The sequence below is a fragment of the Haliaeetus leucocephalus genome, unplaced genomic scaffold, assembly GCF_000737465.1.
Source record: "Haliaeetus leucocephalus isolate CR32 unplaced genomic scaffold, Haliaeetus_leucocephalus-4.0 Scaffold339, whole genome shotgun sequence".
Taxonomy (NCBI): Eukaryota; Metazoa; Chordata; class Aves; order Accipitriformes; family Accipitridae; genus Haliaeetus; species Haliaeetus leucocephalus.
Window position 1 is genome coordinate 24,086,927 of NW_010972775.1, and position 11,406 is coordinate 24,098,332.

Here is an 11,406-nt window from a genome sequence, read left to right on the forward strand (position 1 = left end):
GGGTGGTGGGGCTCTGCCGGGCTGGGTGGGCTGTGCTGGCCCTGAAGGGGAGGTGCTGGATGTGGGGAGCTGTGCTGGCCTGGGGGGGGAATGTCCTTGGGGGGGCTTTGGTGGCCTTGGGGGGCTGCCTGTGGGCGGGCTGTGCTGGCCTTGTGGCGGTTGTCCTTGGGGGGCTGTGCTGGCCTTGGGGTCTGTCTGTGGGCAGATGTGCTGGCCTTGGGGGGCTGTCCATGGGGGGGCTATGCTGGTGCTGCCTGGCAGCGCTGGGTTGGGGGCTGCTGGCAACTTGTGGAGCTGCTGGTGCTGCAGCTGTGGGGCAGCACCGGGACGCTGGAGCCAGCCCAGACCCTGCGCCTGGGCCGGCTGGCCACCCAGCTGGGCGAGCCGGAGCTGCGGGAGCTGCTGCTTCCTGACTGGGGGGCCCTCTCTGCCCTGGGGGAGCTGGACAGCTGGTCACCCGAGCAGGTGAAGCCCTGGGGGCAGGGGTGGGGGTGGGGGGGGGAACAGGGGGTGGATGGTCCCCGTGATGGGCTCTCCCCCAGATGCGGGCCGTGGTGTCCGCCTTCCTGCGGCAGCGTGGGGTGAGCGCCCAGGACCTGGGGCTGCCTGAGCTGGTGGCACTGGGGCACCTGATCTGCGGGCTGTCAGCAGCTGAGCTGCGGGGCCTGGACAGCCAGGAGCTCAGGTGGGTGTATGCCCACGGGGAGTGCGGGCCAAGCCCCGGTCGGGGACCAAGAGGAGAGGAGTGGGCACCACCCGCTGCCTCGGTACAGACAGCAGTGCTGGGCCCAGCACATGGCTACCCGATGCTGCCTGCTCCCCACAGCAAAGCTGCTCCTTTCCTGGGCTCGCTGAGCCTGCGCTGCACGGAGCAGCAGGTGGAGGTGCTGGCTGCCCACCTGACCTCCAGTGCTGCCTTCGGCCCGGCTGCCACCTGGGGACCCGAAATCTTCGCAGAGGTCGGAACGCTGGCAGGTGAGGGCTGGGACGGGGCCATGCCCTGCGGTTGCTGCTGCCTGTCCTGCTGTCCCCTGTGCCCAGGGACAGCGTCCTGACCCTGCCCTCTGTGACCCAGCTGGGCTCCCCGACATCGTCCTCTCTGCACTGGTCCCTGAGCAGATCTGGGCCCTCACGCCCCGGGCCATCGCTGCTGTCCCGGCACCCAAGTTCGCAGTGAGTTCCTGGCATCGTCCACTGGCACGCTCAGCTGGGGCACACATGGGACTGTCCCCCTGCATGCAGGGGAAGGGGGATTCCTGGCTGGGCCAGGGTGGTGGGACGCCCCGTAAACCAGACACTGAGGCATGGAGGTGGGATGTGTCCTGGCTGCACTGAGGAGCTGGTGCAGGGCATTGCCATGGCTGGCTGCCCTCTCCCCGCAGGTGGTGTTTGGCCCAGCTCAGCTGCGCACCCTCTCCAGCACCCAGGCCGCGGCTGTCACCCTGGGGCAGCGCCAGTGGCTCAGCAGCACCCAGTGCCAGGCCCTGGCCAGTGCTCAGCATGAGGGACAGGCTGCCCAGGACAGCCAAGGTGAGAGTGGCTGGGTGGCTTCTGTCCCCACGCAGCACCCCGCCTGCCTGCCGTGGGCAGCTCTGCCCGGTTGCCCCTTGTCCATGCTCTGCACCACCGGGCTCAGCATGGGCACCCTGGGATGCTGGGAGGGCTCAGGTTGTGCAGGGGTTTGGCCCCAGAGCCTGCAGCGCTACCCCGCGGGGAGGCTGGCCTGGCTTCCTGCCCAGCTCATACTCCCTCTCGGCCGAGTCCCATCCCACTTCTGCCCGGAGTCCTCCCTGCTGCTACCCCCTGCCCTAAACCCATGTCATGAACGGCAGCTCTGGGGGCAGCAGCAGAGGGTGCTGTCCCTGCCCAGAACTGTGCATATGGGGGGTTGTGTGCACACTTGTGAGCTCTGTGAGGGCTCCCAGCACGTGAACCCTTCCACGGAGTGCCGGTGCTGGCATGCTCAGCACTGACAGTGCTTTCTCTCCTGCAGGCAGGAGTGGAGACAGGCCCCAGTCTGGCTTCAGCTTGGTTCTCCTCCTCTGCCTGACCCGCTGCTTTCTGTGAGCATCCCAGTAATAAACTTGTGATGGGCATAAGCAACGAGCTCTGCTCCCTGGCTGCCTGCAGTGACACATGGCCCCAGAGCACCTTTCCCTGCCTGGCTTTGACTGTCCCAGCAGCTCCTGGCACCCTGCAGGAAGATGCCCCCCAGCCCCAGCTCCTTACCCACATGCAGTCCCTTGTGGCCCCTCAGACCATGGCAGCCCCAGCAGCCCCCCAAGCCCTTTCCCCAGGGAAGCAGTGGCTCAGGGAAATCCCGGGGAGGGCTGCTCAGGGAAGGCACAGGAAACCCAGACCCGGGTGGGTGCCCCTCTGCAGGGACACAGGGCACTGGGGAGATCGGTGGGGTGGTGGGTGCTGGGGTAAGGAGGAGACTGAGCCATAGCTACAGCAGCGCATGTTTATGGGGTCTGGCCTGGCGCGTTGCAGGTAACAGGACACAGCGACATGCTGGGCACAGAGATTGTGTAAGCTATGGGGGGAGCTGGGTCCCGTGGGGCTGGCGCTACCTTGGTCCAGCTCAGTGCCGGAACTGTGGCACTGGGGAGGGGATACGGATGTCCTGCCCCTTCTCCAGCCGCCGCTCACAGTCAATCAGGTAATTCACACCATCTATCACCAGCTGCACCAGCTCCACCTGCACCAGAAGCACACGCATCCTGACTCGGGGGCTGTTCTGGGAGCCACACCAGCAAGGCACCTGGCTGGCCCCACTGCGTGAAGGGAAGGCGCTGCCATTCCCAGCACCCATGTGCTGGTCCCAGCACACGGCCCCAGAGCTGTTTGGGTGTTGCGGGCCTGTCAGGCACACGCACTCCAGAACGCCCCTCCCCAAAAGCAGCTCTGCCCAGCACCCACCTCTGACTTCCCCAGCCGGTCCAGGTTGGAGATGTCGAAGATGCTGCCAGTAGCCGCGGTGTCCACACCACCCGTCCCACGCTTCTGTAGCCGGAGGTTCTCCAGGATCTTAGGGAAGCGGCTGTCCTGGTGCCCAGAGAAGATGTCAGCGCCCAGTGGGACCATCGGCAAGGGAGCCAGGGCTCTGCTGCCAACTGTTCCCTGGGGCAGCCCTCCTGCTGCTCATGGGACTCTGTCACCAGGCTCATAATCCCCACAGGGAGCCCTGCCCTGAGCAGAACCAGGTTAACACCTGGGTCCCTGGCCCCTCCAGTTGTGGATGCAGGCGGGGGCTGGACCATACACTTCCCGGGGGAACCTGAGCGAGGTCCAGGGCTGGGCGCCATGCAGTACTGCACCTCTCGCACGGCTGGGCTCCCTGTGCCCTGGCAGCCAAGGCTCCCCACAGCCCTGGCCTGGCTCCCCACAAAACTGGCCATGGTAATACCTTGCTGAGCAGCGGCAGCTTGATGTGGACTCCTGCTCGCAGCCCAGTGCCCAGGTTGGAGGGGCAGGTCAGGATGTAACCCAGCCGCTCATTCCACATGAACTCCCAGCCTCGCTCCTGGATTAGCCGCTCCACCTGGGTTAGAGGCACAAGCAGCTGTTCAGCCCCCAGCCATGGGGTGCCCAGCTCTTGGCATGGCAGCACCACCCAGCCCTGGCCAAGCACAGAGGGCCAGCCCCGCAGTGGCCCTGCTTGCCCCTGTCCACCTATTTGCCTGTCCACGGGGCTGGCACAGCAGGGGCTGGTGGACGCTCACCTCCTTCAGGCCCCGACAGAACCGCTCGAAGACGCGCTTCATGTTGCCACCCTTCTCCATGGAGATGATGCGGGTGTGGTCCTCCTCATTGATCCAGATCAGGAAGGTCTTCTCATTGTTGTGCCTAGGGACAGGGCACTGTTGGGCTGCGCTGGCGGCCAGCAGAGGCCCTGTGCCCACCCAGCCTCCCATGCCAGCCCCGGCCATGCCCCTTCTGCCCCTGTGACCATGGGGCCAGTGCTGCCCCACGGTCCCGGTGCTCTGCCTGCGCCCATGGCTGGGAGCGCATTGCCAAAGCACAGCCTGGCAGCAAGGCAGACAGCCAGGAGATGTGTCTGGAGATGGGCCAGTGTTCATCCACATGAGCCGCTGCGGGCAACGGATGCTGGCTCCAGTGCCGTGGGCACAGGCAAGCACTGCAGGAGGAGCAGTGCAGTGCCAGAGTGGTGGCAACCCTGCCTACGCTGGGGACAGCAGCACAGCTCCTGCACCATGCAGGCAGCAGGAGGGGGCTGTGAGGCGTGGGGTGCATGTTGGGGTGCTAGGTTAGGGGGCTGCTGGAGCTGGGGACCATGTGTGCTGTGGGGGTGTTTTCCATGAGGCTGCTATAAAGGTGCCGTGCCAGTGAGGGTGGCGTGGGCGAGTGAGTGCATGTGCCGGCTGTCACTCTGCAGGCACGTGGGATGCTGCGTGGGATGCTGCATGGCTCTGCAGAGATGCTGGGAGGGAGCAGTAAGATGCAGTCATGGCAGGGTGAGTTTGGGGGCATGTAGAGCGTGCAGAGAGCCAGGAGGAGTGCTGGGGATTGCCTGGGGAGCAGAAGGCAGTTGCAGGTTTTTGGCAGCCTAGAGTGCAAGGTGCTGCAGGATGGTGAAAGCGGGCGTGATCGGCAGCAGGGGTGGGCGCCAAAGTCCCAGTTCTTATGAGGATGCTGTAGTTTGTGTATGGAGCATCTGGCTGCTGACTGCAGTGCACAAGGGGGTCGCAGGTCAGGCCACAGAGCCCAGGATGAGCACAGCCCAGGGGTGCTGGTGCCACATGTGCTGGCGTCTGTGGTGCAGTGAGCATGGGGAACGCGGGTGGTGGGGCTGGGGCAGCCAAACGGAGCAGAAGCATCCCCTGCCTTTCTGCCCTCCTGACTCCCTGATGCCGGGGCAGATCCTCACCAGATCCCTCGGGCGTCGGGCCAGTCCCGGGCCATCCCTGCTGCCGTCAGGAGCGGGGACACCGGCTTGTCGAAGAGGAAGTGGTCCTGGAGGGAGGCAGAGTGTGTGGGCTCACCAGGGCTGCGTGGCTGGTGCCAGGGCACCCTGTCTTACTGGTCCCAGCTTGCCATGTAGGTGATGCACCACAGCTGTCCCAGGGAGGGCAAGCTCACTTGCCATCTCCACCTGTGGGCAGGAGTCCCTACCTTCCTGGCCAGGGAGGGAGAAGGCTGCTGGTGCACAGCCCACCCTTGTACCAGGGGCTGTGGGGCATGGGCCATGTCCTACAAGCCTGCCTTCCCCTGGGCACAGGCAGGGACATGGGGCGAGGGCCAGAGGGGGCTGTGAGCTGCTGGGGCTGTGTTCAGCAAGCTCCATCCTCCCCTGGCTCGGGAGGGCTGAGCAGCACCGTGAGTACCCTTTGCACTGCAGGGTGGCCTCACTGGGGAAGGGGGTCCTGGTCCCACAGGGCGGCGGGGCTGGGAAAGGAGGATACAACCTCCCGGAGAGGTGATGCTGGGGAAGGGGTTCTGCTCTGTGGGCACCCAGGGTGGCTGGCCAGGAGCTGCACTGACTCACATCAATAAGCTGCTGTTGCTCCTTCTCCGTCATCTCACTGAGGCGGTAGTACCGGCCTGCCAGGTCTCCAGTGAGGCCGTTCAGTGCCTCCACGGCCACCTTCTCCACCTCTCGCCGCTCAGCACGGGTGCAGGCTGGTGGCAGGCTCAGCCCGCGGATGCTGCGCCCAGTCCGGACCCGGGATGAGAGCACGTAGCGCTCATCGAAGTGGCCAAACTTTATCTGGAACAGACAGGAGCCATGGTGTGCTTATGGGTCGGCACTGGTGCTGGCACGGCCCTGTCCCCTGAGGCCTGGGGAAGGGGCCCTGTGTGCAGCACCGCTGCCTGGCTTGCACACCTTGGTGGCGTCCAGGTCTGTGACGTGCTTCATGGTGCGGGGATTGTATCCGTTGTGCCGCTCCTGAATCACAGGGTCAAACAGGTCAGCAAACACCTGGAAGCAAATGGTACGATGTGCAGCACTGCAGACCCAGCGCCCAACGAAGCCCCTGTCACGAGCTTGGCACAGTCCTGCTGCCAGTGTGGGGGACGTGGCAGCAGGGGGGCTGCAGAGGGTGGCTGGGGGCCACCATGCATCCTGCAATGCAATAGCAATCCATGGGGCTGAGACTGCCTGGGCAAGCGGGGGGTTCAGGGGCAAGGAGGAGGAGGTGCAGGGCTCTAGAACAGCTGCTCTGAAGGAGCCCTCTCCCCCACAGGGACATGCTGGGGCCAGCCAAGGGGCCTCTCCAGCTGCCCAGGCTGGGCAGGAGGAGGTGGCCAGTAACATGCCAGGCTGCTGGATGTCCTGCAGGTACCGGCACTCCTCTGGCTGCTGCAGGCACCCTGGAGAGCCCGGAGCATGGCAGGGCTCCAGCCACCACTCACCTCATAGGTTTCTTCATCACCAGCTACCATGCCCACAGTTTTGATGAAGGGGTGGCCGGGGTTGTCGACACCCGTCTGGATGCACTGGTCCAAGGTCCAGCCATTTGGGGTTGCTTTGTCACAGAGCCTGGCATAGATGGCTGGTGTCAAGTTGCTGGCCATGCAGTTGTTATGCTTCCGCAGGTCTGGGTACTCGGCGCTGTGGGAAGAGAGACTGATGAGTCCTTTGGGGACAGGGACCCCAGCACTCGTGCCCTTGCCCCACAGAGACCCTCAGGACAGGCATGGGCAGGGGAGCTCTGGGGAGGGACGTCAAGCTGCTCTGCTTGTCCACACCAGCAAAGGCCAGCCAGGAGCAGGAAGGCAGTTATGGGCATCACACAGCGAGGGCAGAGAGCAGCCTGAGCCAAGGGCTGACATTGCCACAAGGACAAGAATGCATGACCAAATCTGGACTGGTTGTTAGGGTGCGGCTCCTTATCAGCCCCGTACCGGGCGAGCAGCAGCAGCCACGTCAGCCCCAGTGCACAGGCAGCTGGTGGGAGCCTGTGCGCTGAGCTGCCAGAGCAGCCGGGCCGCGGAGGCGGAGGTCTCGCTCCCCTTCTCCCTGGGGCTGCCCTGACACCAGCCCAAATGGAGGGTGGCTGCTCCCGCTGCCCCTTCTGCCCAGCACTCTGGAGTCTGCCTGTGCAGTGAGTGGGGGAAGCAGGGCACGCTGCCTGCGGGGGCCATGGTGTGTCTGACCCCGGGGCCCCAGTCAGGCACCCTGACCCCTGTCCCTCCACCCCCTGGATGCCGCGGGGCAGAAGATCGGCTGACCCTGATCTGCAGCCGGTGGGAACCGCACTGCTCTGACGCAGTTTATTGTATTAGGGGGATGCTTTCCTCTAATCAGCTTAGTGGGAGGCCGTCCCCTGACCTCATTCCCACTTTAGCCAGGCTTTGTGCTTGTTCTGCGCTCACAGGGGAGACTGGCAGGGCAGGACCCCAACAATGCTCTCCTTGGACAAATCCCTCCTGCTGGGAGGTGGTGCCTCCGGTTGCCTTAGTGGGACACGACTGGCCCTTGTCAGCCCAGAACACCTGGCTGGTGGCTGGAGGGGGTCCTGCAGCCCTGGGGATGCCTGTCTCCTCTCCCTGGAGGGGTGCTGCCTTGGGGGTGGCACAACTTGCAGGGAAGGTCCATGTGGGAGCAGAGGTGCTGGGGCTAGTGCAGGTCCAGGTTGGTGGGAGCAACCGCCAGCCACCATCACCAGCAGCAAGTCCTGGCACCCTCCTGGTGCTCAGGTCCTGCTCCTGGGCTGAGCGTCCGCACAGGGTGCTGGGTCCAGCTGTCAGCACCCGGCCCCCATACTGCAATGCAGAGTGCTGTCACTGCTGCCACCTCCTCCCCTGTGTCTGCAGGCCAAGGAATGTGCGTTGGCCCTTCGCCTACAGCTCGGCTACTGCTTGTGGCTTCCTGTGCTTTGCAGAAATAAAGGGACGTAGGGCTTACATTGTCTGCTCTGCGTAGGGGAGCACTGGCGGCTCTAGCCTGGACCGGTGCAAGGAGGCATTTGCTTCAGGCAGGAACTCTTCCCAGGCTGTGGAGGCTGAGGGCTGCTCCCCCAGCCCACACACATATCTGTGCTGTGTTGAGATGCTCCAGTTCAGAGGCTGACCCATTGTATATGGGATGCAGCCTGCAGCAGCCTCCCCCTCTGCTCCTGCCCCTGCTGTCAGCTGGCTACTGACCCACGTCTCCCCAGGGAGACACAGTCTTGTAAAAAGCATTTGCTGATCAGAATAGGACACTTGGACAGGTTCCTCCTCTGCCCCCAGCATGGCCAGTGCTGCCTGGTGTGCCAGGACCACAGCCTGCTGAGCTTTCCACCCTGGTGGCAGCAAACTACATCCAGAGAGCCAGCAAAGGGTGCTAAGGGAAGCAAGCTAACTTCCAGTAAGCAGAAGATTGCTGTAGGTTTAAGCATGCTGTCTGCTATGGGCAGTCCACACCTTCACTGAGGCATTCAGAGTCCAAAACCCTGAGACTCCTGCCTCTGCCTGCAGGGTCTGTGCCTGCTGCAGTGCTGATTTAGCCCCTGGTCCAAATGCACCCTCCCCCAGAACAGCCCCCACCGTGCTCTCCGGGGTGTCCAGGTGTCCTCTACCACAAGCATGAAGGTGACGCTGCACTTGGCCTTACTCAGGCTGCCTTGGTGCCTTCATCTTGGTCCCCAAAGCTGGTTTTAAAATTATGACCCTTTCAGCACCATATTTTGTTCCCAGTGCCACGGCGCTGAGCGATAGGGTGGGCTCCCCCCCCCGGCCGCAGAGGCTGGAAGTGTCTTCAGTGGAAGGTGGATGTCTGCCAGGAGCGCGACTCAGCGCAGGCTCTTCGTTACCGCCCGCACTGTCCCATGAGGCAGCTCAGCGCTGCTGTCCTGCCTGTGACCTCGGGGTGCAGCTGCCTGCAGCAACTGCCCTCTCTGCCCTTGCGCCAGGAGGTGCTTCACCTGGGAGGAGACCTGGTAAGCGCCTGGCAGGTATTATTAGTCCATCTACTGAGTGGACAGCCTCTCTGGGAGTGGCCGCCGCTGGGTCTCTCCGTGGCTCTTCACCGCTAATCCAGCAGCCTCCAGCGCCCTTCCTGGTGTCACCACCACTGCGGGTGCCCACGCTGGTGGCAGGGCCTACCGCACGTGGCCTCTGGAGAGGCGTGGGCGTGCGTGGGGCGAGTGGTGCAGACCCTGTGCGGTGGTGGTGGCGGGCGGGAGGAGCTGTGTGCCAGCAGGTTGCTGCAGGCAGTGGAGCATGCGGCTTGTTTATGCAGGGAGGAGGGGGCTCGGGCTTTGTGTGGAGATGCTTTGGCAGGGAGCCCCAGCGTGACCATCCAAACGTGGCCTTGGCAGCAGGCACACCCGCGCCCACATCTCCCCTGGGGGGGGGGGGGCGGTGCCCCCCCCAGCATGGCCATTTGCACTGCGGTGGAGTGGGGTGCCACTCAGATCCTTCAAGGCTGTTGCCAATGTCTCTTGTTATTTAACTTAAAGACTAGAGGAGCAAAATCCCCAGGCAGGTTGACTTGCCCCTGCAGAGTGGGATGCTGCTGCTCACCCCTGGGGCTCTGTCCAGGCTCTTTTCAAGTGTCAGCTCTGTCACAAAACCATTCCCAGTTGAACAGACCCTCCCAGGAAGCTCATTTTAGAGCTTCTCAGCCACATCCCCTACCTTGATTTCATCCCCTCCTCCAGACTCACTTCAGCCCCCTCCTTCCCACAGATGGTGCCTGGATGTTCCCCCAGCCCCATCCCTGTTTTCAGCATCAACATTCTGACCTGCTGTTTTTCCCCAGCCACCGATTCTGCCACAGCAACACCTTTGCAGCACGGCCAGCTTGGCCCCTGCCCCTAGCCACAACAAGGACACAGCTGGTGTTTTGTGTGTGCAAGGGGACACTTGTGTGTCCAGGTTTAGCAGGGACAGGCCAGGTCTCCCCAGGTCCCGGTGCCCTTGTCTGCAGGAGCAGGACACGAGCAGAGTGCCTGCCTTTCTCACGCCAGCCAGCAGGTCTCACAGGTCCCGGTGTTTTTCCCTCACCATCCTTACTCGGTGAAGACCTGATGTCTGTGGCCCTGCAGTTGTTCAGAAAGCTTGAAAATACAACCCTCTGGGGAGGTGAATAAACAATAACATCCAGCCTTTATCATTCTTCAAACTCACTCCATTTCTGCCCCCTCGTTTCTATGGCCCAACCCAGCATGTCTGAGCCCCAGCGCTGGCTCTTGGCACACAGCTTTCTGCACTAGCAGGGCTCTCAGCCTGCAATGCAGTGCAGTGCCACTCTCTAACTGCACGGTGTTTGGTGCAGGGATCACAGCAGCTGCATGTGTTCGGAGCAGTAATGTGCTGCCTCCTTCCTCACTCCACTCCTTCACTGTGCACAGTCTCTGCTGGCATCAGGATGGGGAGGAAAACCTGCTCCTCGCTTTCCTGACCTGCCTCTGAGCCGTGCCAGGCCAAGGAGCTGGTGCCAGTGCAAGGCGGAAGGACCGGCCGGTGGCCACCACATCCCTCTCCCCTCCCCGCCCTGTCCCTACCCTGCCTAGTCCTTGTGAGGCACAGGCAGCTCCTGCCTCCAGCCCTCACCTTGCACCTTGGCCCTCCATGCTCCTTAGGGCCAGGCAGCATGGGCGCCAGGCAGGACCCGCCTCCACCTCTCCTGGTCTCAGGGCCCCCGTTTCCTTTTTGCTATGGCGAGTGGCCGTGAGCAGAGCAGTGGTAATGCCTCCACCTGCAGCAGCAAAGCGCCTGGCCCTCTTGGGGCCTGGCCGGGCTCCCCAGGGTAGCCCTTGGCAGAGAGCAGTTCAAAGGGGGAGTGACATGAGACCTTCCGAGCTGGAGCTTGAACCTTAGCACCGCTCTGCAGCTGTGACACTTATCTGGCTTAAGGGATCAGGCACAGGTTTTGAAAATAGGGCCAGCAGCTCTCGCAGAGCCAGCATTACCCCAAAAGCACCCCTAAGCCAGGCCACGGCCATGCATGTGCCCGTCTGGCCTGGCTCGGCTCCGTGCCCACCTCCCAGAAGTCCTGGTTGCACATCTCAGGGCTCAACTTCATCTAAAATTTACCCGCAGGCTGTGGGCTGTCTGCCCAGCACCTGCAGGCCCCCCCAGTTCTCCCTTAAGATGGAAGAGCGAGGACCTGCCAGGGAACCTTTTCTTTTAAATACAGAAGTCCCTGTCCCGAAGGCAGGCGCGTGGGAAGGCTGGTACAGCCAGATGGGGTCGGGCCAGGAGCTGCCGCCAGCCCCCAGGGGCTGCCGAGGAGCCTCTGTCTCTGCTCTGACACCGGCTCTTGCAGACGGAGCTCCTGGGTGTTGCGCCAGGAGGAGAAAATGAACCCTTTTGCTCCGTCCTGTTCCCACCAGGACATTGGCAAGTCTTCCCGGCTCCTGCGGCAACTGGGCCGAGCCTGGGGCACGTCCTCACCGGCGCTGGCTGGCCCGGGGATGCTGCCCTGTCTCCCCGGCAGCCCCCCGCCCCCCC

The 11,406-nt window shown here is 63.4% G+C and overlaps 2 protein-coding genes across 2 annotated transcripts in view; one reads left to right on the forward strand and one right to left on the reverse strand.

Moving 5' to 3' along the window:
- The window catches only part of STRC (stereocilin), a 13,540-nt gene extending 11,473 nt beyond the window's left edge, over positions 1 to 2,067 (forward strand). Inside the window, exons 19-24 of the mRNA XM_010572335.1 lie at positions 262 to 465; positions 543 to 685; positions 827 to 975; positions 1,076 to 1,173; positions 1,383 to 1,530; positions 1,994 to 2,067. Coding sequence (XP_010570637.1) covers positions 262 to 465; positions 543 to 685; positions 827 to 975; positions 1,076 to 1,173; positions 1,383 to 1,530; positions 1,994 to 2,067 — 816 coding nt within the window. The remainder of the gene's footprint in view (positions 1 to 261; positions 466 to 542; positions 686 to 826; positions 976 to 1,075; positions 1,174 to 1,382; positions 1,531 to 1,993) is intronic.
- A 383-nt stretch (positions 2,068 to 2,450) lies between these two features.
- CKMT1B (creatine kinase, mitochondrial 1B) lies at positions 2,451 to 10,526 on the reverse strand. The gene is made up of 9 exons (XM_010572336.1): positions 10,507 to 10,526; positions 6,379 to 6,577; positions 5,849 to 5,944; positions 5,510 to 5,731; positions 4,892 to 4,977; positions 3,726 to 3,849; positions 3,410 to 3,544; positions 2,923 to 3,048; positions 2,451 to 2,701 (listed from the first exon to the last, which is right to left on the reverse strand). Exons 1-9 carry the CDS (start codon positions 10,524 to 10,526, stop codon positions 2,585 to 2,587), a joined length of 1,125 nt encoding a protein of 374 aa, XP_010570638.1. The 3' UTR covers positions 2,451 to 2,584.
- Between the last annotated feature and the right edge of the window lie 880 nt (positions 10,527 to 11,406).

Excerpts from the sequence above, each read along its gene's own strand:
- CKMT1B (XM_010572336.1), bottom strand. The coding sequence starts at position 10,526 with ATGGAGGGCCAAGGTGCAAG. Across the intron at positions 6,578-10,506 it reads ATGGAGGGCCAAGGTGCAAG|CGCCGAGTACCCAGACCTGC; the intron begins GTGAGGGCTGGA and ends CTCTTCCCACAG. Across the intron at positions 5,732-5,848 it reads CAGACCTGGACGCCACCAAG|ATAAAGTTTGGCCACTTCGA; the intron begins GTGTGCAAGCCA and ends TGTCTGTTCCAG.